The 27,820-nt window shown below is 41.1% G+C and overlaps 1 protein-coding gene across 2 annotated transcripts in view; it reads left to right on the top strand.

The window, feature by feature from the left end:
- The window catches only part of LOC139760259 (opioid-binding protein/cell adhesion molecule-like), a 249,044-nt gene extending 223,186 nt beyond the window's left edge, over positions 1-25,858 (top strand). Inside the window, exons 6-11 of one of the 2 annotated variants that reach the window (XM_071683195.1) lie at positions 3,187-3,315; positions 3,575-3,753; positions 7,069-7,189; positions 13,275-13,442; positions 19,194-19,316; positions 20,459-25,858. In XM_071683195.1, coding sequence (XP_071539296.1) covers positions 3,187-3,315; positions 3,575-3,753; positions 7,069-7,189; positions 13,275-13,442; positions 19,194-19,316; positions 20,459-20,586 — 848 coding nt within the window. In that variant the 3' untranslated portion in view covers positions 20,587-25,858. Of the gene's footprint in view, positions 1-3,183; positions 3,316-3,574; positions 3,754-7,068; positions 7,190-13,274; positions 13,443-19,193; positions 19,317-20,458 lie in introns of both variants that reach the window. The other variant, XM_071683194.1, reaches the window with a different exon arrangement.
- Positions 25,859-27,820: the final 1,962 nt, after the last annotated feature.

The raw sequence follows: 27,820 nt of genomic DNA, 5'->3' as shown, positions 1-27,820 counted from the left end.
GGTTCAGCCATTCACTGGACCAAACAAGCTGGTGTTCCTCTACACTCAAAGTGATCGCTTCAAATACAGTGTTCCTCTATACTGGTGAAGACACCTCCCAAGTGAGGTTCGATCACTGAAACTTCAAAAGCTAAGGCCATTTTTTTCTGACTGCTTAGCAACGAGTTTTGAATTTAAAAACAATATTGGAAAATGGGTAAATGAGAGCATATGAAAAGAGAGAGAGCGTGTGCATTTTCCTACGACGAGAAAGAGAGAGAGAGAGAGAGAGAGAGAGAGAGAGAGAGAGAGAGAGAGAGAGAGAGAGAGAGAGAGAGAGAGAGAGAGAGAATCAAAGAGCAAGAGCTGCTTTGAAATAGAAGAATAAAAACGGCGATAATCAAATGAACTTCCATTGAAACTTTCCAAAAGCCAGACAATGGAATGACGAATACAATGGCTGTGTTCAGATCAATCAAGTTGTTAGGGGTAGCAGACAGTCTCTTCATAAACCCTGTCACAGCTGAGCATCTAGTTCTTCAACATGACTGATAAGTAATACCTTCATAACTGTGTTGAAAAATAGATTAGTATTCAGCTGATGTCATGTTTACAGAACTGAATAATAATAACATTACAAGGTAATGATGTACATTTCTAGTGGTTGTAATAATTTCCAGTCGAATAATATTTACAACCACTAGAAATGTACATCATTACGTACATTTCTAGTGGTTGTAATAATTTCCGGTCGAATAATAACAACATTACAACGTAATGATGTACCTTTCTTGTAGTTGTAGTTATTTCTGACTGGAACACTAAAAATCAACAAAGTATATATATGTACTCTACGAACGAGTATATCCTATACCACACTAAAACATACTCTGAAATACAAATCATGATATATCCCAGTACAGATAGATATATTCTGTACGTATTCTCATGTTTATTAACGTCATTTAACACACGTCGATGGATCTCAAACTACAGTTAATATAAGTTAGTTAACCTATAGAAAGCCTCCAGCATTGTTATATGTATTCAGGCGGGACAAAGAATCTTCGACGTTACTGCAAATAAGTTTACATTTGGAGGCTATTTTGCCTCATTCACCCTAGGGGAAAAAAATTGTCATCCACCTTCAATTCCCCTCTAATTTGGAGGGGTATAAAGCCTCCAAGACCTCCACAGCCCCGGTAGACAAGAGAGAATCTACAATTACGAGGTTCTATAGCGCCCAAACCCCATTTCGCCTACCTTCCCCCCACTCTACCACGATGCCCTGTATATACCGTGGCTTAGCACTCTCTTATCCCCCTTACATTTCTTATTGTTACCAACTCTCAGATGTGCTTAATGAACCTAACCTTCCCCTTACTGGATTACCGACCTAACGAGTAACGAACGGGGTGGTGTGAGGGAAACACAAGGACATGCTAGAGGAGGAAGCGCAGGAAAGAAGAGGAAAGCTGAAGGAAGTGTTTAGTTCGCTACAAAACTTTGTAGATGGGAAGTACAGTTTGTATAGGACGCCTTGGGACGTCTGGAGGGGTTTCCGCACCTCCTCTGATGTGGGAAGGAATAATTACCTGTAAGAACAGAAATGAATGTTGTGTTAAATATACATAGAATGAAGAAAAAAGTATGGAGTGGAAATATATATATATATATATATATATATATATATATATATATATATATATATATATATATATATATATATATATATTATATATATATATATATATATATATATATATATTCCTATGAGTCCACGGGGAAAATGAAACACGAAAAGTTCCCAAGTGCACTTTCGTGTAATAATCACATCATCAGGGGAGACACAAGAGAGAAATATAACAGTTAGTTGATATACATCGAAGACACGAAGCTAGGACGCCATTTGGTAAACATGTGATTGTCCAAAACATACTATACATATATATATATATATATATATATATATATATATATATATATATATATATATATATATATATATATATATATATATATATATATATATATTCTCCATTTACCTTGTGGTCTAAATAGCTCAAAAAATCATCCCCACATATCCCCTGATTCCATACAAAAGAGACGTTTCTACAGCAAAATCCCAGACTCCCTCGCATTCAATAATCTGCAAAGTACATCGCCTTCACAAGACGCTGGGGAAAGACAGCAATGCGTTCTTATACAACCCCAGGATCCCTTTAGCTACGGGGATCCTCCATCCACGCCAGAGCGAAAATCATTTGACTTCCAGACGCTTTCTCTTGTATTCCTCTCAGTCTCACGCACACCTTCCCTGCAGATTAACGTCCGTTCACCCCATTTTCTCTTTTACTATCAAGTTCTCCGAAGGCGAGAACTGACCAGTGTTTTTTCTACTAATACGTAAATATGTGTGTTTTATCTATATGCAGTTATCTTTACAGTAGATATCACTGCTGATATCTTTCTCCCATCAAAAGAACTCCTTTGTTAATCATTCTTCCTCAACAGGAAGGCATTGTTAATCTCCCTCCCAACAGGAGGCCATTGTGAATTTCTCTCTCCAACCAACAGGAGACCATTATCAATTTCTCTCTCCTAACAGGAGGCCATTGTTAATCACACAGATGAATGGACAAACAAGTTTAGAATTTTTTAATTCTCATCTTTATGATAATTTCAAATTACACAATGATAATGATTTTTGTTTCTCCTCTTCTTTCTACTTTGCTTCCAATCCTCCTTATTTTGGCTTCTTCCTCATTACTTTTCCTTGTCTATCCTTCCTGTTTCCTCTAACCATCTTTTCCGCATACTTATTTCCTTTACTTTCTCTTACTGATTTTATGGTACTTCCTCTTTGTTTTTTCACATCCTCATTATCGCATTATTTCCCCTGTGCATTCACTTCTCTCTCTCTCTCTCTCTCTCTCTGCTTCTTAACTGTCTCTTCGTTCTCGTGCTCCTTTTTCTCTGTCTTTCTTTACGTGTCTGTCTATCTGTCACGTCTCCCTTCCTTCTCCCTTTCGTTGTTCTCTTCTCTGTATGTGGTACTATCCTCCATCTACCCTTTCATTCCTCTACCTATCTACCTACCTATCAATTAATTCATCTATCTATATATCTGTTAATCTATCACTCATTTAACCTCCCCACTTCCCCCCCCCCCCTCTCTCTCTCTCTCTCTCTCTGCCTCTCCAGCAGTGGAGGAGTTCCTGGGCCGGACTCTGGCCCTGCCCCAGGTCCAGCGCAACACCAGCGGGGCCTACTTGTGTATCGCCAGCAATGGCTTCCCTCCCTCAGTCAGCAAGAGAATCATTCTCACCGTAAATTGTAAGTGATTGAATAATTTTCATTAAACTATAAGTGGTAGAATCTTTTACTGTAAATTGTAAACTTTTAGTGTTGGAATCATTTACTGTTGTAAGTTGTATGTGAGTTTTTACTGTAAATTCAAGAGAGTCATTTACTGTAAATTGCGAGAAAGACAAGATATTCACCGAAAACTGGAAATGACACCTTATACAATCATCTAATATAAATTGTGACTCCAACAAAACTCTCTCTTACCACTCCAATTTCTTCCTCCCAGTTCCTCCAAAAATCGTGAGCTACGGCGACAGTGGTCGTGTGGGCGTGGCTATGGAGGGCGTGGTAAGCCTCACCTGCAGGTTCCACTCCCGACCTTTGACCGAGGTGCGCTGGTACCGCGGCCCGAGGGAGGTCAAGGCCCATGGCACGGTCATCAAAATCGACACCACCCACGATGAGGTAATTTCTTATCATATCTCGTCCTTATCAGTTTCTCTCCAGTTTGATTTTTGATCTCTTGATTGTAGTACGCCCGCACGCGGGACATGAGCGCCAGTATGTGGAATTTTGGACTCTCTGCTCCCCTCCTGAGACTTCCATACCTTCTCTCAATTTTCTTGATTGCTCTACTCCCGCTGGCGGAATACGAGCGCCAGTATAACCCATTTTGCAATAGTTGGTAGCCTGCTATAACTCCTTTTTCGATTTATCTATTGTTTTCTTTTTAGTTCTGTGTTGCGTGTACGCCCTTTCGCGGGGTACGAACACTAGTGTGGCGAGTTTTGACGTCTTTGTTCGGCTCGTAAAGCTACTTTCAGTTTCTTGATCTTCTATAGCTTTTTGTTGGTCAAAACGTTTGACCCCGAGCTTCCCCATGAACTGACCTTTAACCCCTAGCCATACTAGGATCCTTCCTTCAATAACCTTTGACCCCCCCCACCCCCGAGCTTCCTCGGGACATAATTCCAATGACCTTTAACATTAGCACCTCCCCCCCCCCCAATCCAACTCCAAGGATCAACTAATGAGACTCCTGACACCCAATCTCGTCTTCCATTAGTAGTGTAATCGTGTTGATCCAGTTCATTTCAGTTCTTTCCAGTCTTCTGAAATCGTACCATCTCCTCGCTGCCGAATATTGTCTCATTATCAAGCGCTCGTTTGGCCATCGCTCCTGCTTCCAGTCAACTGGTCATGGGAGAAGCAAGATTCAATTTTCTCTCTGGGAGAATCTTATTCCTGCAGCCTGATATTAGTGCTAAAAATATTATATATATATATATATATATATATATATATATATATATATATATATATATATATATATATATATATATATATATATGTATGTATCATACATATTTGCCATTTCTCGCATCAGCGAGGTAGCGTTAAGAACAGAGGACTGAGCTTTAGTGATTATATCCTCACTTGGCCCCCTTCTCTGTTCCTTCTTTTGGAAAATCAAAAACTGGAGGGGAGGATTTCCAGCCACCCGCTCCCTCCACTTTTAGTCGCCTTCTACGACACACAGGGAATACGTGGCTAGTATTCTTTCTCCCCTATCCCCTGCCAGATCCACTCCCAGATATCTAAAACACTTTACTTCCTCCAGTTTTTCTCCATTCAAACTTTCCTCCCAGTTGACTTGACCCTCAACCCTACTGTACCTAATAACCTTGCTCTTATTCACATTTACTCTTAACTTTCTTCTTTCACACACTTTACCAAACTCAGCCACCAGCTTCTGCAGTTTCTCACATGAATCAGCCACCAGCGCTGAATCATCAGCGAACAACAACTGACTCACTTCCCAAGCTCTCTCATCCCCAACAGACTTCATACTTGCCCCTCTTTCCAAAACTCTTGCATTCACCTCCCTAACAACCCCATCCAGAACTTTCCATGGTTTACCCCAGACGCTTCACATGCCCTGGTTCAATCCATTTGACAGCACGTCGACCCGGGTATACTACATCGTTCCAATTCACTCTATTCCTTGCACGCCTTTCACCCTCCTGTATGTTTAGGCCCCGATCGCTCAAAATCTTTTTCACTCCATCCTTCCACCTCCAATTTGGTCTCCCACTTCTCCTCGTTCCCTCCACCCCTGACACATATATCCTCTTTGTCAATCCCTCCTCACTCATTCTCTCCGTGTGACCAAACCATTTCAAAACACACTCTTCTGCTCTCTCAACCACACTCTTTATATTACCACACATCTCTCCCACCCTCTCATTACTTACTCGACCAAACCACCTCACACCACATATTGTCCTCCAACATCTCAGTTCCAACACTTCCACCCTCCTCCGCACTACTCCATATATATATATATATATATATATATATATATATATATATATATATATATATATATATATATATATATATATATATATATATTTATCTCCCGCTATCTGTATAGATTTATAGATCTCTCTACCCATTGCGTTTCATGTTTCTTTCTATATATCTAGAATTTAAAGCCAGCCGTAATTTAATGTATTAATGTATCTATTTACTCCTGCACATTGGCTCTGTTAGTCTGATCAAATCAGAGACGTACATTTAATCAAACAGAAATTCATCCAATCATCTAAAAGCAAGGTAATCACATCACAACGTGATTAGCAAATCACAACACGATGTTGATATAGCTAACATTTATGTATGAAAATCCTGTTGTTGTTGTTTTTTTTCTTTTTGTAACAATATTGTCAAAATCCCTTTCCTGTTGTCCTGAAGATACTGCCCAGCTGCTTTTGAAAAAAAATTATATGTACAAAATCCTTCGTCTCTAAGACAAAGATTATTACGTAGGTATATTACTTTAGTAGTGGTAATTCAGTGATACATATTACTGGTGTAAAGAGAAAAACATAAAAGAATTGTTTCTGTATTTACAATCGTAAAATACCAAAAGGAATGTAAACTGTTTTGGTTATATATATATATATATATATATATATATATATATATATATATATATATATATATATATATATATATATATATATATATATATATATACTAGTTGATAAGTTTTTTTTTAGGCTATGTGTAGAGTTTGTCTCTGTTTTGTACAACAGCCAGGCTTTGCTGTACGCGAGCAAATTGTTTGAATAATAAGACAAAAAATATGCAACCTTTGACATATAGTTTGCTTAACTCGAACAGAAAGTTTGAATAGAGAACGATTTATAATTACTGATATATATATTTAAATCAGTCGTGTGCCTGGATCCCCGCTACATTATAATAACTGGTTAAACTCTGATCTTTCTGCCCACAGTTGAATCTGACTGTACTCCGTTGGTACTATCAATAACACCCAAATTTTTATCGTATAGATAACAATAAGCTCTACAGAAAGCCAATCTTTACTATCTCGCTTATCTTATCTCTCCCTCTAATACACCTAACACCTAACAAACAACTTTCTAACTAACAAACTTAGAAAAAAAACCCCGACTCGGCAATTTACCTACATTAGACCATCCACAAATGAGAACCACAGTTGTGTCACAAGAGTTGTGACTGGCTCTTTTCTCTCTTCTTCCAACAGAAATCCACCAATGAGAGCTACAGATATCTATTACAGGAGTTATAATTGGCTCTCTTCCTACAGGAATCCACCAATGAGGACTGCAGATATCTATTACAGGAGCTATGATTGGTTCTCTTCCCACAGGAATCTACCAATGAGGACTGCAGATATCTATTACAGGAGTTGTGATTGGTTCTTTTTCCTCTTCCATCTTCCTACAGGAATCTGGATCATGGGCTTCGGTTCTCTCCGTCCAAATACGAAGAGCGCGGGACTTCGGTCAATACCGCTGTTTCGTCCGAAATCCCCTCGGGGCGGACGAAAAGACGTTTGACGTCATCGGTAAGCAAGAGAAACGAAGTCTCAGCAGCCCTGAGGGCCAGGGATGATGTTGTCTTGGCCCTAAGGGCCAGGGAGGATGTTATCTTACTCCTGAGGGCCATGAAGGATGTTGTCTTGTCCTTGAAGGTCAAGAATAGTGATGTCTTGAACCTGAGGGTCATCAATGATAATTCTTTGGCCCTTAGGTTCAAGACTGATGATGTCTAAGACCTTAGGGTCGTCCCTTAACCAATTTCATATCCCATTTTCTGATGTCTGTTACCCAATTTAGGCAGTATTTTCCGTTCACGTCATCTTTTAATCCATTTCATAGGTCATTTCATAATTTCTGTGTTTCTATCATCTTTCTGTTCATAGATATGTTTATATATCTATCTAAACAGATATATACAAAGAAACACTTAGATATGTATGCTCGTCTTATGCATAAATACATAGTTATATGACCACACAGAAATACATATACACAGCATATACAAAAACACAGAAATACATACATATACGTACATTCGCCAACACATAGGGAAATACACATTCCTAAACTTATATACAGTTACACACATGGATACATATATATATGCTTTCCTATGTATATAGATGTATACGTGTGAATGTGTATGTACTGTAAATGCTTCGTAGCATGGATCTTGCACGTGTGTGTGTGTGTGTGTGTGTGTGTGTGTGTGTGTGTGTGTGTATGGGTTTATACACATTCATTTGTACAATCTATATAATCAAAAATATATCCTCCGTGTAAAATGATACCTAAAGGTAATTTGTCTCTGGCTCACAGTGGTACGACCTCTGGGTATGATAGAAAAGTCTTTGACCTGGCCCTCAAGGGTCAAGTCATCATACCCAATGATCATACCGTCGGGCTGAAGGGTCATACTGCCGTTCTCAGGGGTCGTACACCGTCTTGCTCAAAGATCGATCCGTCGTTCTAAAAGTTCGTGCTGTCGTGTTCAAGGAGACTACACACTACGAACAAATGAACCACTTAACGTCTCTATCAAACACATACTAAACACTTCAATAAATTCCACTTTACTTCCTTTACCACACACACACACACACACACACACATACACACACAAACACACTTTTACACTCACAACAACAGTCTTCATACTACGCAAAGTCTGTGAGATACGAACTCACATATCGATCCATCCACAGTGGAACAACGACCATACCAGCAATTATGAAGATTTTCTAACTATCATTCGTAACTAAAGCATTTCGTCACTTGTGTCCAGATGCAGTTAAGAGATGCCCTACACAGCTCTTATACTTTATCGGGACGTTATCACAGATCCACTAGTGCTGTTATCTGTTAATTAGAGATTGATTAACCAACCCATCTTTAGCCTTGGTAATTGATTACTCCCTTCTTTAGCTGTGGTAAATGATTACCCCATTCGTTAGCCTGTGGTAACTGACAACCCCCTTCGCTACTTGCAATAATAAGTACCCTCTCTCGTTAGCTGTAATATGTGACTACTCCATCATTAGCTGTGGTGATTATCTACCTGTCTTTAGCTGTGGTAACTGATGATCCCGTCGTTAGCTGTGGCAATTTTATCTCTTCATTAGCTATTGGTCACTGCTTACCTCCTCGTTAGCTGTGTTTATCAATAATTAACCATCCCATCTTTACATGATGATTAGGTATTTACCTCGTTACCTGTGATGATTAACCATCAACTTCGTTATATGAGGTAACTAACCATCTCACCTCGTTAGTAACCATCACTTGGTTAGCTGTGGTAAATGGCCATCCACCTCATCATCTGGGGTAATCAAACCATCCCTTCCTTACGTAAGGTAACTAAAGAAACTTGTTCACCATCCTGGCAAAAGCCAGAGTTAACTATAGCAATCAGAGCCTTTCCATAAATGTAGGAACAGCAACCATAATCCAGAACTGCCATACTTACTATGACAATACCATAATGGTAGCGAAAAATAGGGCAATGACTTATCCTACCACCTCTCTCTCTCTCTCTCTCTCTCTCTCTCTCTCTCTTCCTCGTGAGGAAACCTTCAAGAAATCCCCCCTCCCTTCCCCTCCCACTTTCAATTGCTTGGAAATCCTCCCGCGTCCCTTAACCGGCCGGTTCTGGTCCGGTCTGCCTGGCAGTGGCTATCGGATACCAGAAGCACTTACTGAGCACCAAACACTGAAGGTAATGGATGGAAAGTGTAGCCTGCAGACCCTATTCAACCTTCAAGGGCCCTCTCGTTGCCTTAAATGTCTTCTTCATTTCTCGTTTCTCAGATTCGCTTTCAGTAATTACCCCGCGGGGTCGATAATTTCTGCACCTTAATGTACACTTTTCCTAAAGGATCTGTTGTAGAATTGGTTGTATCTAATTATCTTTTTAGAGTTAATAGCCTTCGTTTGCGATTATAGTGTGGACTGACCAGTAGGGTTGAAAATCTTCCTGGTTTTAAGTTAATTTACGCTTCTGAGAGTGTAGCTTCTCCCGCCAGTATTTCGAGGCGTTCATACAGAGCCAAACTTGAGGCTTTCCTATGTGTAACTTAATATGTAAGTGCACCAAAGTAATTATGTATGTTCATATACACCGTCTATATAACTGGACTCCGGAGAAAAGTCATACCTTTGGCAAGGCTGTCCCATCGAAAACAATCACATCGAAAAACCTCTCACGCGAAAGAGTCCATCATTACCCTGCAACCACATGTAGCGCAGCTCTGGAGCTGCAGGAACTCCTGGAAAAGGGATCCTAAAATATATCTATATCTATATCTATATATATATATATATATATATATATATATATATATATATATATATATATATGTGTGTGTGTGTGTGTGTGTGTGTGTGTGTGTGTGTGTGTCGAGGAAAAAATAAACAGATAATTCATAAGAAAAGATAAAGAAATAGAAAGAAGAGAATAGAATGAAAAATAAGACTATAAACATATGTGTTTTGTGATTACTTTCAGTTCATTTGTTAGTCTTTCAATCTCCTCGAGTGGATTTTACCATAAATCATTAAGATTTTGATTAGCTTACTTAGTCAGAGACGTATTTAATTCCAGAATAATTGGTTCTGTGTCCGATGCAACACATCTCATTACAGACCTCACTAGTGAGTAAGTGAAGGTGTCGCATTTCTTCAAGAACACAGTGAAGAGGTTGTTTAATTCTGACATGATTTACAAATACGTTTGTTTACATATGAGTAAATGATTTACAAGTTTATATACTCGTGTGGTTATAGTAAATGATGTCTCCAATGTTCCCAAGTATGTGTGTGTGTGTGTGTGTGTGTGTGTGTGTGTGTGTGTGTGTGTGTAGTATGTATCAGTGTTCCACCTTTACCACAAGGACAACACAACATACAACCACAATCTACACAACACCACAATCTAATCAGTTGTCTGGACTCTAACTTCTTGACCAATCAAGTGACTATGGTTCTGATTAAACCCATGGGACTTGTTTCCAGCAGTATGCCAAGACATGACCCAGCCATGACCTCAGATAACCTCGTCATGGACCATCAGATCTTCTGTTACCTGTCTTCACCCTGTTATCTCGTATACCGTTGTGCTCAAGGGTCGTTCCGTTGTGCTCAAGGGTTTTCTGCTGTCCATGTGTCTTCCGCTATCCACACATTTTCCGGTATCCATGTGTCTCCAGCTATCTCCGTGTCTCCCGGAAGCCACATGTCCTCCGCTATCTACACGTGTCTCCCGCTATCTACACGTGTCTCCCGCTATACACGTGTCCCCCGCTATCTACACGTGTCTCCCGCTATCTACACGTGTCTCCCGCTATCTACACGTGTCTCCCGCTATCCACGTGTCTCCCACTAGCTACGTGATTCGAAGACTATTTCCCGATACGATCATGTTGACAAAACCCCCAAGTCTTATGTACCAAAAGCTCTCTCCCCGAAGGCTTGGGCATCCTGAGGAAAAGATTACAGACTTATGGCGGATAGAAATCTGAATGAATAGCGTGTTGTGGTAAGTTGGCCAGATGGAACTGGCTCGGATCCGGGGAAAGGGATATGTGCGATACATCTGAGTCAAAATCTCTCCACGTTCTATGATATAGCCGCTACAAGATGTATAGGGAAAATCTGTCTCCGACGCGTTGTTGGATATGGTTCCCATGCCTACGAAGATGTAGTGTACAATACCCATCATTCATGTGTTTCGTACAGAACCCCTTTACAAACTTATGTTTAAGCAGGTAGATATTTCTAATGTCTTTCTTAGTTAAATACACCTTATAAGCTTTACGGAAAACTTGGAAAAGGAATGCGATGCAATTCTAACAGCAACAGGCCGCTGGGTGCTTTCGAAGCTGTTTTGTGATCGTGGAAGAGATCTGAAACACGTAGCTCAGTATGGTGAGAGGAGGCAAGCTAACAGGAGACATAAAGGCAAATATTATAAACTTTATAAGTAACTTGTGAGGTACAAATAATGTCAGTCGTGTCTTGAAGCCAATGTAAATTAGTAAATCAATCAGTAAACAATCCTGTTGACGAAGAAGTATTTTGCCTCGTTCGAGATAAAACGTTTGCCCAGTTACTACAAGTGAAATTAAACAAATCTATTCCCTAGCAGATACATAGCCTTTGATTATTCTGAATACCTGCATCAAATCACCTTTCAACTCGTATCTTATCTTAAAGTGACAAGCTTAAGTCATCGAGAAAGTTGTCATATGATTTACGTATAAATCTCTGTTGCCTTTAACATAACTAAAATTCTTCATGATTTGTTTGGCAGGTTCATCTACTTTCTTTGTAACTTAACATCTTGGGCAAGACAGTACAACCCTGCGCACGACGTTACAATCTTTGAGCAAAACAGTATAACCTCTGAGCACGATCGTGCAATCCTTTGAGCACGACAGTATAAACTCTGAGAACGACAGTATGACCTTTGAGGACGATGGTGCAAACAATGAGCACGACGGTACAAACACTGAGCACGACGGTGTAAACAATGAGCACGACAGTGCAAAAATGAGCACGACGGTACAAACACTGAGCACGACGGTGCAAACAATGAGTGCGACGGTGCAAACAATGAGCACGACGGTACAAACACTGAGCACGACGGTGCAAACAATGAGTGCGACGGTGCAAACAATGAGCACGACGGTACAAACACTGAGCACGACGGTGCAAACAATGAGCACGACGGTGCAAACAATGAGCACGACGGTGCAAACAATGAGCACGACGGTACAAACACTGAGCACGACGGTGCAAACAATGAGCACGACGGTGCAAACAATGAGCACGACGGTACAAACACTGAGCACGACGGTGCAAACAATGAGCACGACGGTACAATGAGCGCGACGGTGCAAACCTTGAGAACGAAGGTACAACCCTTGAAAGCTATGATACGACCTTTGGGTATAATGACCTGGTCTTTGACCAGAGCCATAAAGGGATCAAGCCAAAGAACAGGCCATTGTACCCATGAGTCGTACCGTCGTGTTTCAGGGTCACACCGCATTGTTCACTTGTTTAAATCTATCATATTAACCCGACCTCGTTCATTTTGGGTCTTACAGCATTACCTGGTCGTAAAATATGTTTACTACATGTATTGTAACCATTCTTCCCATTAACTATGAACATTTGAACAGCCACTTAGAACAAACAGAGAACAACCTACTTTTCTGACACTTCTATGCGCACTTAACACTTGCTTTGGAATTAGCTGTCTTTCACATCACTATTTGCCCCAGATCGCTTCATAGAGCACCTACTTTCACCACAAATCACTGTGCACTTAGTACTTGCTTTAGAATAAGGTAACTATTATTTTCTTTTTAGTCGAGGGGGAGGATGAACAGCTGGTTGAACTGCGGACGGAGTGCCGCGACTGGGATTCTAACCCACGGTATCTCGACCCCATGCACGGATCGTGCATGCGTCATCTCCACCCCCACGTCACTTTATACAGAGCACTTGCCTTAGAAATGAATCACACCTTCATGAAGCTAATTCACCAAAGCACCGCTGTCGTTAATCCAGCACCGTTTCTCTCCCTCCTCCTCACCTTACTACCGGCAGAGATCACCACCACCACCACCACAACCACAACTACCACCACTACCACCACTACTACCACCACCACCGCACCTTCACAGCTGCTTCCCCCAAAGGCTTCCTTCACCCACCGGCCAGCCATCCACCGCTACTCCACACAGCCGCCTTTCTTCCCCTGGTGGACTACTTCGGGTGAGTGGATGTGTCCCTTAATGGAATATTTTAGGTATGTTCCTTTATGGAATATCTTAGTTATGTCCCTCAATGGAGTATTTCAGGCATGTACATGTCCCTTAGGGGAATACTTTAGATATGTCCCTTAACAAAGTATTACAGCAAAGTAGATGCCCCTTAGTATAGTATTTTAGGTATATACCTCAACGAAGTATTTTAGGTAGATCCATTAATGGACTGTTTTACACATGTGGATGTCCCTTAGTGGAACAATTTAAGTATGTCCCTTTAATGAAGTATTTCAGGTAAGTAGATGTCCCTTAAATCTGCGCGTAAAGATATCCCTAAATGTTATCGTAAGTATGTAGATGTCCCTGAATGGAGAATTTTAAGTATGTCCCTTAATGAAGTATTTTGGAAGGTGGATGTCCCTTTGTGGCGTACGTTAGGTGAGCGGAAATTACAAAACGAAATTATTTTGGGTAAGTGGAAGTCTTTTAAAGAATATTTTTCCACGAGTCGATGTCCCGCATTGGAAATTTTAGGTAAGTGAATACCTCTTAATGGAAATTGTTTTTGGGTGAGTTTCTCTTTAGGTGGATTTATCTTGTAGGTTTGTGCGCGTCATTTTAGGGAGTGTTTTGGGAGACGATTTAGTTTCTTGAAGTATTCTATTTTCTAAGGTTTCCCAGATTAGTTAGTGTGAAAGAATGAACAACAACTCACTTTCTGTATGTTTATGATTAATAAAAAAAAATGGTATAATTATATGCTGAATAGTAGAATCTTAATAACTGTTATACCGAAGTGTATATCGTTTTAATGTATATATATACATATTAACAGAAAAGGAACCAACGTGTTCTTAACGCTAAGTTTGATTCTATATTCATTACCAAGTGAATTAAACACTTAACAACTATTTGTCCATTTAATTTGGTAATTTGTGCTCAAAATATTTGAAGGATTATGGGGAATATGTGACAAGAGTGTTTAATATTCTGTATATTGGCTACTGTCTCGACAATATACTGAGGGTTACATCTCTTAAACGAGTATCTATATGCAAATGAAGACTGCAGGCAGTCGACAGTTCACTTACTGGATCTGAGCCATTTTTTTACAATACGCTGTTCATCTTAAATACTAATACCCTGCATGAAATTCAACGATGAAACTCTCATATAAATCTAAGGGCATATAGATATGCGTCAACGGGACAAATAATTTTGGATAGTAATTATCTACATGAGTCTTAACGAATTTGTTCTGGGAGAAGTGAGAGTTGTGGAGAGTTTCAAAGACTTTGGAGACAGCAGAGGCGAGAGCAACGGGACCATAGTTTCAACGGTTAGAACGGTCTTCTTTCTCTAGGGATGGACTGCACCAAGGAATACTTCTAACTTGGAGGAAAATGTTTTGGTCTTGACACAGTCAAGATACAGGCAGGCAAGGATTGTGAGTAGTTCAGAGTCGTACTCCCTTATGACTCGGGGAGATATGCCATCTGGGCTATACACCATGTCCACTTGGAGCTGAGAAATACCCCGAGTGAGGAGTATATAGAAGATGGCATAGATTCAGTGGGAAGACAATGGGGAGCGCGGGAGTCGATGTAGAGCCATCCAGTGTTGAATGAAAGGAGAGTATCGTACCAAAAAGATTGGCTCTATCACCTGGAGAGTTGTCTATAAACTTATAAGGTCGGGAGAAAGGGTTGAATTACAGAAGTTACTGGGGGTACTTTTAGTTAAAAAGAGATTCATCTGAGTTGGAAGTCTGATATAAAGGAATACCCCATGTATGAGGGTGTGCTTGATTTTACGAAGAGCAGTGCAGTGATCACGCGGTTATTATATTTACTGTAATAACAATAATTAGTATTATAGTTGTTTTTATCATTATTATTACATGAATTTGATGTAATGATAATGCAATTCAAGTCCCCCCCCCCCCTCATTTACCCCAAGCACCAGTTGCTATAAGAGCCGAAATCAGCCCAGCGCTGATGGGCGTTGCCAGCTACCCCCAACCGCGCCCATTATCCCTTATAATTAACGAGGTGCCTGCCCGGTTTCCCTTGAGATATCGACTGCCTCGATGCGAACGAATAGAAAAAAAATATAAAAAAAAAAGCTGTGAAGTCAAGACGATAAGGTCCATTCCCGTGACCTGAGGAAAGGAGAATTTCGACCTCGTTTGTCGAAGTGGTTGCCCGTGATAGGAAAGACAGATTCAATATTTGAAGGTTCGGGTGTTGGTCGTGGTGGGGAAGGGGGAAGGTGGGGGGGGGGGGGGGTGAAGAAGGAAGGATGTCTAGGGAGAAAGGGAGGGAGACAAACCGGGGGAAGAAGAGGATGAGGAAAAGAAGAAAAATAGCAAAAATGAATGAGACGAAAGTCTAAATCATGAGAGAAAAGGTTATGGAAAGGGGATGAAGTATGAAGGAGGACTGATGATTAAACGACCTGGAGGGAGACGGTAAGGAGGGGAGACGGGATGAGGACGGGAGATGGAGACAGGGAGCGTTGTACGAAGAGGGTGAAGATGTCATTTGCATATTGACGAATCTATGAGATTCTAATTAATGCTTGATAACACGAGGTTGCTTTCGCTCGATGAGTCGACAGAGCCTCGCCCTTAAAGTAGTAGACCTTAGCCTCCAAAGAGATAGAGCCTAATCCTCCAAGGAGTTAGATCTTCAACCCTCCAAGTAGCAGACCTAAGCCTCCAGTGAAGTAGAACCTAATCCTCCAAGGAGGTAAATCTTCAACCCTCCAAGTGAGGTAGAACGTAGTCCCCCATAGAGTGAGATCCTAAACCCTCCAGGTAGCAGAAATAAACCTCCAAAGAAGTAGAACACAGAACTCCATGAAGGTGGATCTTAAATCCTCCAAGTACGCAGAGTCTAGCCTTCACAGCAGGCCGACGTTAATCCTCCAAAATGGCCTAAGCTAGCCCTCCAAGGAGATCGACCTTCACCCTCGAAGGAACCAAACTCTGGCAGTTCTCGCCCCATAAGGAAGGAGACACCTAGCCCTCCAAGGAGGGCCAACCTTATCCCTCCAAAAAGTCAAAACCTACTGCTTCAAGGAAAAAGAGTTTGTGTTCTAGAGAGAGAGAGAGAGAGAGAGAGAGAGAGAGAGAGAGAGAGAGAGAGAGAGAGAGAGAGAGAGAGAGAGAGAGAGAAAGAGAAAGAGAAAGAGAAAGAGAAAGAGAAAGAGAGAAGAGAAAGAGAGAAGAGAGAGAGAGAGAGAGAGAGAGAGAGAGAGAGAGAGAGAGAGAGAGAGAGAGAGTAAATAAAAAATCGCATAATTTACGTATTCCTTTCAGTTACCACTTGCATAATTAACATTTCGTAATCTGGCACATGTAGTGCATTACGTATTATAAGAAGTGAACATTAAAAAGTCAGCGCAGTAGGAAGTATATTTAAGAATCTGGAAGCTTAAACAGATCTGCCACTGAGATCTGGCCTTAAGTATATTATGCTTAGGAAGGATCGATCAACTTATGCTCAGTGATGGTCTAATTATGCTTGTGTTCAAAGCCTCGATACAGAGGAGGAAATGATGCCAGTCTACTGCCCAAAGTATGCTCTTTGATATGCCAGAAAATGACAGACGTGTTGTCAAAAGGGTGCATGATTTTGGCCGACGTGTTATCAAAAGGGTGCATGACTTTGGTTGAAGCTTGCCTTCCTAATGATCACACTGTCTTCTTATTAGTTAAAGTATGCCCTGCTCATCCCTAACATATGCCTCTTCCGCTGACCAATATATACCTTGCACACAGACATAAACAAACCCTTCCACTCATCAAAGAAATGCCTTCACTAGTCATCAACGTATGCCTCCCTCAAGGCATAAGGACTGCGAATATCTCCTGACAATATCATACTCTCGATTCAGATATACCGTCTTAGTACACTTAGTATATCCAGACAATGCTTTCATAATATACATATCATGCCTCTCTGAATAAGTCATGCCAAGGAGCTGGCAAAGGTATGCTACCCTACTGTGTCTCACATGCCTCTCTTATGCACCCGTCCAGCCCGAGATGAATAATGCATTCAGCATTGCACATTGCGTTATGCTTTGGGAATTCCTATGAGAATCACCGATACAGCCAGCTCACCACAGACACAGTGTACATAACAATTTTCTCACATAGAACAAATAACAAGTACAGACACAATCAACAAGTTGCAATCTCAGTGAAGGTGGACAGACAAAGAAAAGCTTGTAAAAAGATAAATATGAGTAAAATAGAGAGAAATAGGCGAAAGTATAAAGTAATTTATATTTATAACAACTTCCCAGAAAGCAGTCCTGAAGAAACTACATAACACAGGAGAACATAAAGAACAATAAGAGGAGTTGATGAAGGAGGAGAGACATAGAAAGAACATTAATGAAAGCAAGAAAAAGTCGTAAGAGAAATGTTCTATGCCAACAGCGTAGGCAACGTGAACCAAATTCTTAAACTGCTCTCACACACCACATTAAACTGCCATCTACGATGTTATAAAAATTGAATTAACTCTCCTCCAACGATGGAAGCTGCCGTTAAACCTATAATGGCTAGTGAAATGGATCGTATATCACAAGTGTTGAATTACATTCTGTACAGAGTTTCGACCATCATGCAGAATTCATACGTATCAATTAGTGGTTAACGTTGTTGGCTATGAATTAACACACGGGCCAACCCACCGTTCGAATCCTGGACGCGGAAATCGGCCCACAGTTAACCCAGTTGTTCATCCTCTCGTTGGGGATGGTCGATAAAATGGGTACCTGGTTTAGGCTGATATATATATCTATCTATCTATATATATATATATATATATATATATATATATATATATATATATATATATATATATATATATATATATATATTTGAAAGGCTGTGTCATGGTGTATCAGGGAAGAAATATGTTACGGGCCTTGCCCCAACCTCCCCTGCAGTTGCCTTCAGAACATACTGGGTGCTCAAGGATGAAGTATGAACGTTGCACACTCAACAATACCTCGTGATGCAGCTCAACCAACCATATCAGCCTCAACAGAAGTGTAAGCTTGGACAGATGTGTGAGGGACCATGGACAGATGTGTGTGGGGGCCTAGATAGATGTAGGGGGTCTGGACAGATGTGTGTGTGTGGGGGGGGGGGGGCTAGATAGCTGTGTGTGTGGGACGTGGACAGACGCATATGTGTGTGTGTGGGGGGGGGGGGGTCTGGACAGATGTGTGGGGGGGCCTGGAGAGATGCGTGGAGGGGGCCTGGACAGATGTGTGTGTGAACCTGGAGAGATTTATATATCAATATGTGGGGGAGAGAGAGAGAGAGAGAGAGAGAGAGAGAGAGAGAGAGAGAGAGAGAGAGAGAGAGAGAGAGAGAGAGAGAGATGGATGGTATCGGGTTAATGGCTCTGTTCATGGTGCCTGACCAAGGAGAAACGTGGCACGTTTTTTTCGCTCTTAGACGTTTCCCATTTTTTGTTCAACGTGATGCCATTTAATCCTCTTAACTTTGACGTTCGGCCATTTTCCAGAAGCCTGATAATGAGTATCAAGTTTTATTTTTGTTTGTTTTAGCGTGGCTTCCTCACACACACACACACACACCACTCTCCTCGACACATCTCCCTCACTGCTTTCCTTTCCTTCTCCCACACTGTCTTACACCCCTTTCCCATCTCTCTCCCGCACCTCACTATCGCAGATCTCACCATTTCTCCTCTTCTTCTCCCTCCTGCAGCCATCGAGACCACGACCTCCGTCAGCCAGAACCGGTTCGTACAAGAAGAGGACCATCAGACGCGAGGACAGACGGCAACCAACGAACAACGCCACACGCCACTCACGTTCGGATCCTACTTCGGTGAGTTATCTCTCTCTCTCTCTCTCTCTCTCTCTCTCTCTCTCTCTCTCTCTCTCTCTCTCTCTCAGGGCCATCAGGGTAATTGTATCCTGGATACTCGGGGACTCCTCTATTTTTCCTCAGGGACTGGGTGGGATGGGTGGGTGGGTGTTAAGGATTAAGGATCCTGTAGCCAGGCGCTGTCTAGGATTTGGCAAAGCAATACGAGATTAGGTGGACCGTTTTAAGGAATCTTAGGAATGGGAATATTTTATCGGTTATTCCTGTTGTTATCAGTTTTCTCATCTTCTGTTCGTCTGAAGATACTCATGGATATTCACTATGATCCTTAGATGCTTTAGATATTCGTTTAAGTAATAAACGCATAGTATTGAAATGAATGCATAGTATTCGATAAACCATTTCAAAGATCATATTTCATCTTTTGTCTTGGTCTACTAATAATATTCATAAGTATTCACCATTATCATTATGTGCTTTATATACAAGTTTAATTTAGACATAGTTTAATACATGAATGTATAATATTCAATAAATCATTCAATAACTATTCCTATATTCTTTAGTCTTCAGATATCATTCATTATCATTTACTAGGATTATTACATATTTTAGATATTCATTTAATGATTGAATACAAGATATTGAATAGATGATTTCAAATAATACATTTTCTTCGAACATCTAGTAATATTTAGAGATATTCATCTTGAGATTCATTATATAGATAAATGTATGATATTCAATAGTTTTTTCTTTTTCCTATATTACATTTCCTTTGGCTAGTCATCTGATAATATTCTTAAATATTCGCTATGACCATAATAGGCTTTGATAATTGAATAAATAAATCATTTGCTCGTGCGTCTGGTTATTTGATATAATATTCGTGAATATTCTTTATGACCATTATTGATTTTGAATATTCACTCAATACATATATGCAAACCATTTGAAATATTCTCTCTTTCTCTTCGGTTTGCCAGTTAGATAGACAAATATTCACTCTGAATATCACTACCATTAGATATCCACTAGGTAGATAAATGAAGAATATCTGATGAATTGAGTTTTGTGATTAAAAAGAAATTTGACGGATAATGAAAAAATACTGACAGAACTGACCATTTTCTCCCTGACAGATCACCCCACGTCGGGAGCCACGTCCCTCTACACGTCGTATACGTCTTGGCTGCGTGGTGGACGTACGACGATGTACCTCAGCCTCGTCGTGTCTTCCCTCGTCGTACGAGTTGTCGTGGCGTCGTAGACGTTCTCCGGTGACGCAAAGGAGGAAGACAGACGATGAAGACCTGGAGAAGGATGTGGAGGAGAGAGATAATGTGAGAGATGGAGATGATGAGATGATGGCTGGGGATTCTATAGGGATGGAGACGAGGTTGTGTAGCGAAGGAGGGACATTCTAGTGATGGAGAGATTCTAGATGGGATGGAGAGATGATTCTGTAGTGACAGAAAGGTTCTAGATGGGATGGAGAGATGATTCTGTCGTGATGGAATGATTCAATAGGGATGGAGAAAAGATTCTGTTGAAATGGGAAAAGATTCTATAGTCATGAAGAGAATATTATATTGATGGGAAGATTCTATACGGATAAAGGAAAGATTCTGCAGTGATAGGTTCAATAGCGATGGAGAAAAGACATTATTGAAAAAGTTGACTGTCAAAGAAATGAAAAAAAGGATTTTGTGAAAAAAAAAAAATTACGATTCAATAAAAAACACAATATGTTTATAATGAAGTTAAAGTGTTAAGAAGAAACATGATTACATTGGAGCTCCAGAGGATTATCTTCCAGGGAAAAGGTCAGTGAATACGAACCGTGGTTAAAATAAGAAGAGGCGTGGTAGAGAACCAAGGTGAAAAACTGCGGCTGAAGTGTGGTGTAGGGAATATATATATATATATATATATATATATATATATATATATATATATATATATATATATATATATATCAGGGAACCTTTCGGCTGGAAAAATGAGAAGTGATAGAAGAAAACGGCGTTGGCAGGCAGTAGCTCACCCACTGAGCAAAGTTCAGTGGTAATCTTGGTCTTTTCTGCAGTGGGTCTCTCTCTCTCTCTCTCTCTCTCTCTCTCTCTCTCTCTCTCTCTCTCTCTCTCTCTCTCTCTGGTAAAGGAAGGGGCTCCGCCTTAAAGCCAAAGGAACGGCATCTCTAAACAAAACAAAGGACGCTGGAGAGACAATAAAAGGAAGCTATAAAGAGATTCAAGGGAGATTGCTTTAGCGGAGACTGAATAGGAGGGAGATTGAGAGACGCACCAGCGGAGATGGGAGGCTAAACGTATCTGAGGAGAGACTAGAGCAGGACCTGCTTACGAGGAATCATCATCGTAGGAAAATATAAATCTACGAAGAGAGTGAGTCGCGTGTGTTACGTATTATCAAGTGTTACGGAGAATTTGGGGTCGTTTGTGGACCAACAGCCAGCCGGCAGCTCACACGAGGATGAGGCTAGAACGAAATACAATGACATGAGTCTAGGGAGAGGAACCTGACAGCCACTGAAGTGCTGGTACACTGAGCAGCCGTCGTTAATCCTCACCGAGAGACAGACCCGCGGATGACATGAGAGAGATCTATAAGAGAGATTTGACGTCATAAGGTCAAGGATTCTGAACGAGGTGTCAACGGATGAGACAATTGACCCAATACTAATTTGCCGTTTTGGGGGCGGTCAAGGGAAGAATCACCAACACGTTCTTGTCAAAGGAAAAATACCGTCAAGATACCTAAGGCTGTCAAGAAGACAGACAAAAGAAACGTTTACGATAACCTGTCAAGAACTTCCATTGTGGGAGATCTCTGTCCGAATGCTAGCTCTCCTCGTGAGTTTGTCCACATCAGAACCTGTCAAGAACAAGTTCCGTCAAGTCAGGACGGTCAACCGTTGACAGGGAAGTACTCTAGCCCAAGATATTGCAATCCTGAACATATGATCTGGAAAATATTCCGTCAGAATATCCGAAAATGGCAGCATCGTGCTGGAACAGTTATGCCAAAAGCGTTATTCTGTTGATCTTTAAACCCGCTGACGGTGGCTCTTGTCCTACATGGTGTTGTTGAAGGGTTCCCGAACCTCTAGGAGTTTCTCAGCTCCGCAGCTGTGTCTCAGCTGCAACGTTGTGTCTCAGCAGCACAGTTGAGCCATTAGAGAAACAGCTATGGTGGTGGGAGGGATATGAACAGCTGCGTTGGTAACGCTAGGGTCCCAGGCCCGTATGGGCTGCCAGAAGCAGGAGAAGCATGGAGTCGGCAACACTGGTGTCACAGGTATACGATGTCATCGGCAACGCTGACGGTCTTAATGACCCAGGTTCACACGGGAGCCGGGTATTGGCAGGCCTCTTAGACACCCTCAACGATGCTGTACCCTTTTCCGTTCGCTGACGGTGTACAACCACGTCGAAGGCGATTTCTTCCCTATCCCAAGGAATATATATATATATATATATATATATATATATATATATATATATATATATATATATATATATATATATATATGATCTGAAAATTCAACATCTCAACAACGACCAAAAATAGTTCCATTGTCGACACCCACTTCTTTGCAACAGCTCTGGACCTGTTTCACTCTAACGACTTCAGAATCATCCATCAACCCTACGCAGAAACAAAAGGCCTCATCCTTGCCTCTCACTTTAAGAAACAATACTCGCAGATGACCCTCTCCTACCAATCATAACAAGATCTAATCATAATATGATGATCAAAAAGCTCTATACATCCTCTTTCACCCCCCCCTCCAGGCCAGTCTTAAGCTCTACTCCACCAAACATACACACTTCTCAGACTGCACTCTCTAGATACATACGAGTTACACTTTTCCATCTGCGTTCTGGATATCATCCATCTCCAACATTGCACAATCTTAAACACATCACTTAACGCATCACAATATCTATTATGTCCAAAATGCAATTTCCACGCAAAAGCTAGAAAGTAACCAATTATCCTGTGGTTAGCCCACAAACACATATCATCACATTTCCTCTCCCGTGGTTCCGCCTAGTGGACGTGGGTAGAATACGTATACCTCGGGGTGTTTGTGATTTATGTATATCCGCATACATACGTTATGTAAATCTGTGTATATACAGTTTACTAGAAACAAGACCAGTGTATCGTTATGGAGGTAATAATGCTCACAAATTTATATCAAAGTCGTTACGAAGCTCCTGTTTGTAAGCTTAAATGACAGGATGTTGGATTAATTGAATAATCACTAAAAGGAAGAAAAACTTGAAGAATCAAAACTGTGTTCCCCTGAGCAACTGTCTAATTTTGTGGTGTTTTCTATTTAATTCAACACTTTCGTCTTGTTATATATCTGCCACTATTTTCATCCTGAATTTAAACTTTGCATATCCAACCAAACTCTACGGTGTTTGTAAATCACAGTTCGATAATTTATTGTATTCCTTTACTAAAAGTGGCCAAAGGGATGCCATTCATCCGTGTCTCCTCCAGTCTACTAAATTCATCGTTCAATATGTTGTTTTAGGTAAGCGAGCGGCATGAGAAACACGAGAACAGAGATGTTATCGTGCGGCCGCCCGCGGTGTCACCACATTACGGCAGCCTCCACCCGGCAGTAAATCTGAGTCTGAACAGATAATAATCAATACTGACAATTATTGTGTCACATTAAATATACCCAAAGTCAGTTTCCTGACGAACAATCATGTAAAGCCTTTAAAAGTCGGCTAAATAAAGGTGATGCCATAATGCGGACAAACGTATTGCAAGCAAAGTTTCCAGTAGATTAAGTACATTAATTACGGGCCTGTGACCACTTAACACACCTTAGTTTAATCATATTATGTTCAGGCGATCCAGCCCAGTGAGCCGATGTTGAGAGGTGGGGGTTACAACTACGTGAGAGGAGCGATACTACGACATTTGTTCAGCTTTAACAGCAAGTTCAGAAACGAAATTTATGAACCTCTGTCTCCTCACAGAAATACGCTAGTACTTCTGCCGGATGTATGATCATTTGGGTTGTTCAGAACCTCTTCGCCATTGCCTGGCGTATAAGCGTTTGCTTTATTCTGAAAGTTACTCGGTCAAACGACATAACAAGATTTTATGTCGTCTTCGGGGTACGGTTTAATTAGCTGAATTATGTAATTGGGTATTAGCTGTTGCATGTAATTCTAGGTTATCTTGCACAATGGCAGGTGTTGGGAAATACTTAAGAGGTGAAATTAAAGCATACAAGAGTAGAAAGTCCTGTTACAACGATAAGTACCTCAATATCTAATCCTATAAGAATATCAACTGGTGGAGATCTTGAATATATCAATAGATCACTAATATTTATAACCGTTATCCCACAATTCTTAAGGCGAGGTTGGACCCAAAACCACGCTGGATGGCTGCCAGACGTATGACTACAATATCATTCCCTGACGAAAGTTGTGTTGCCGTGGGGAATATAAAATAGCGCTGCTGGTCAAACTAGGAACGTATGTTTAATGTATATTGCCGCCGGCAGTAAGACTGTTTGAAACTATGCTGCAATTCTGCTGGTAGTTTGAATTTTTTCTAAATTGCTAGCATTACTTCCGACCTCCTAAATTATTTCAGACTATCCTACAATTTTGCTGACCCCGCCCGCGTTCAATGCCGTCAACGGCGGGTACATGATTTCACGGAACTAAGATCATCTCTAACGTCTGGTTGAAGTAGTGTTAGATCATCCTAGAAGTGCTATGGTTGTTGGCTCATAAGAATTATACAGTATCTTGCTTCGCGTCGTCCAATCTTTTCAAGTTGTCCCATATACTTTTTACTGCCGTGCCCAACTGTCGTGGTACTCTGTGCTGCCTGCGTCATGATTTTAAGTTATATAGTGTTTTACCGGCCTTTTGGTCAATGTCTACATATCTTTCTTATCTTATCTTTCTATTGTACTATAAACAATTCTAATCTTACTGTATTATTATTACGACTCCTTGTGCATGGCGGAACGACCCTTGAGCACGTCGGTAAGACCCTTGAGCACGACGTTATGACCCATAAGCACGCTGGTACGACCCTTGCGCACGACGGTGCGATCCCTTGAGCACGATGGTACGACCCTTGAGCACGACGACATGACCCATAAGCACGATGGTACGACCCTTGAGCACGACGGTGCGACTCTTGAGCACGAAGGTACGATCCTTAAGTGTGATGGCTTAGCTTTTGACCTGAGGTCAGAACTATCGTACCCAAACGTCGTACCGTTGTGCTCAATGGTGGTTCCGTAGCTTGCCAGGGTCTTACTGTCGTGCTAAGGAGGTTAAAGCAACGTTAATAAGCTTAATTCAACAGGATCGCTGGGCACATACACGTCTCCTCTAACGCATATGGTTGGTTACTTTCTACTCTGATGTGATATCCATCTAACACACGCTACCTAGACATGCACACACACACACACACACACACACACACACACACACACAAACACACAAACAAACAAACACAAACACGAATTGAAATTTGGCAAATGGTCTGGAGTTTCTCTGATGGTTTAAGCTTCAGAGATAGTGAGCGGGAAGTCAGAACGAGCAATATTGAAAAATCTAATATGTACGGGTTACTGAGGCGTATGGAATTGAACATCTTGGCAAAGAAAAGATGACGAGATTTCGAAGTTTGCAGAACCGAGAGAGAGAGAGAGAGAAAGAAAAAAAAAAAGATGAGGATGGGGGAGTCATGTTGTTAGATGATGAGGTAATGAAAATGGAGTTCTTATAATACTTTGAGCACGACGAGCACGGCTCTTCAGCACGTAAGGTACGATCTTTGAGCACGGAGGTACAACCCTTGAGAACGTTGCTGCGATCCTTGAGCATGAAGGTACGACCTTTGAGCACGACGGGAAGACCCTTGAGCACGAAGATACGACCCTTGAGCACGAAGGTAAGGCCACGATGATATGACCTTTGAGTACGAAGTGACGACCCTTGCAACGATGGTGCGATCGGTGAACACGATGGGAAAGCGTTTCATCACAATGGAACGACCCTTGAGCACGACGCTATGACCCTTTACCATTCTAGCACGACCCTTGAGTATGATCATCCTGGCCTTATAACCTCCCTCCTTCAAGGCTTAGAACATACCCAAGAGTCGTACCTCTGCGCTCAAAGACTGCATGTACCGTCGTGCTCAGTGGTCATGCACCGTCGTCCTCAGGGGTCGTACTCCCACCGTGTTCCAGGGAGTCAATCCTCCACCGGCAGAAAGGATCACTCAAGATAGGGTGGAGAAAATGGCTTCCTAGTATCGTTGCCAAGTTAGTAATTTACGTCGCTATTAAGGGCCACCTCGGCAACACTCACAGAGCAACAGGTTTAATGGAAGATTCTTGTCCTACTTCACACAGCAGATGTTATCTTAGAGTTTATTCTTTCGTTATGTAAGAACTGAATCATAATGAATGATACGTAAAACGTACCCACAAGAAAAGTTTGATTTTTCTTTTAAAACTTGAGTAACGTGACTAGATTTGAGTCTATTCTTTTAAACCAATCAAAGACATTTCAAGACGAAGAGTTTCAATTTGTTGTTTATATAACTCAGATGGATTTGATTTCTTTAGCTTCTCATTAGTTATAATAATTATCATTTTTTTACGTATTCTCTCCATTTATTGACCAACGATTATCTTTATCTGTTCTTATCCTATCTGCTGCTGGAGTCAGGATAAGATGATACCTCAGGGACAACATATGGCATGATTCACTTTGCCAGCTGATGGCGTTCATGATCGAAAGATAATTGGAGGAAATAACAAAACTGTTTTGATTGGGAGGAAGGAGCCAGAGACTGAGAGATGCGGAGACGAGATCAATCCAGAATGTCTTAAACCTTTGTGTACGACCGTACGACCCTTAACGTTAGGCTGGGATACGACTCTTTGAGCACGAGGTTACGATCCTTAAGGGCTAAGGTATGACCAATGAAGTTACAACCCTCTGAGCACTAGGGTACGACCTTTAGATATAATGGCGTTACCTCTGACTCCGTTGTCAAACACCAGGTCAGAGGTCAGGTCATCATACCCAAGGGTCGTACCGTCGTGCTCAAAGGTCGTGCTGCCGTACTCAAGGCTTTTCTTTTTCCTAAAATAAGAGAGATGGATTGCGCTAAAGTCTTGAAGGAGCAAAATCCCAGATCATCTCCAGGATTTCCAACTTCTAAGTCACATAGATCCAAAATCTCTCCCAAACGAAGGTAAACTGGAACATATGCTTTGCGGACGATGGTAAACTAGAGGTAAAGTACTTTGCGGACGGAGGTAAAGTACAAGAATACTTCACGGACAAAGGTGAACTAGAAAGGATACTTTATTGACGAAGGTAAACTAGAAGAGAATTTTGCAAAAGGCAAAAACGAAAAAAATACTTTGTGAACAAAAGTAAACTAGAAATATACTTTGCGGA

Source organism: Panulirus ornatus, chromosome 36 (genome assembly GCF_036320965.1).
Source record: "Panulirus ornatus isolate Po-2019 chromosome 36, ASM3632096v1, whole genome shotgun sequence".
Lineage (NCBI taxonomy): Eukaryota > Metazoa > Arthropoda > Malacostraca > Decapoda > Palinuridae > Panulirus > Panulirus ornatus.
This window is presented reverse-complemented; position numbering and strand designations above follow the sequence as displayed.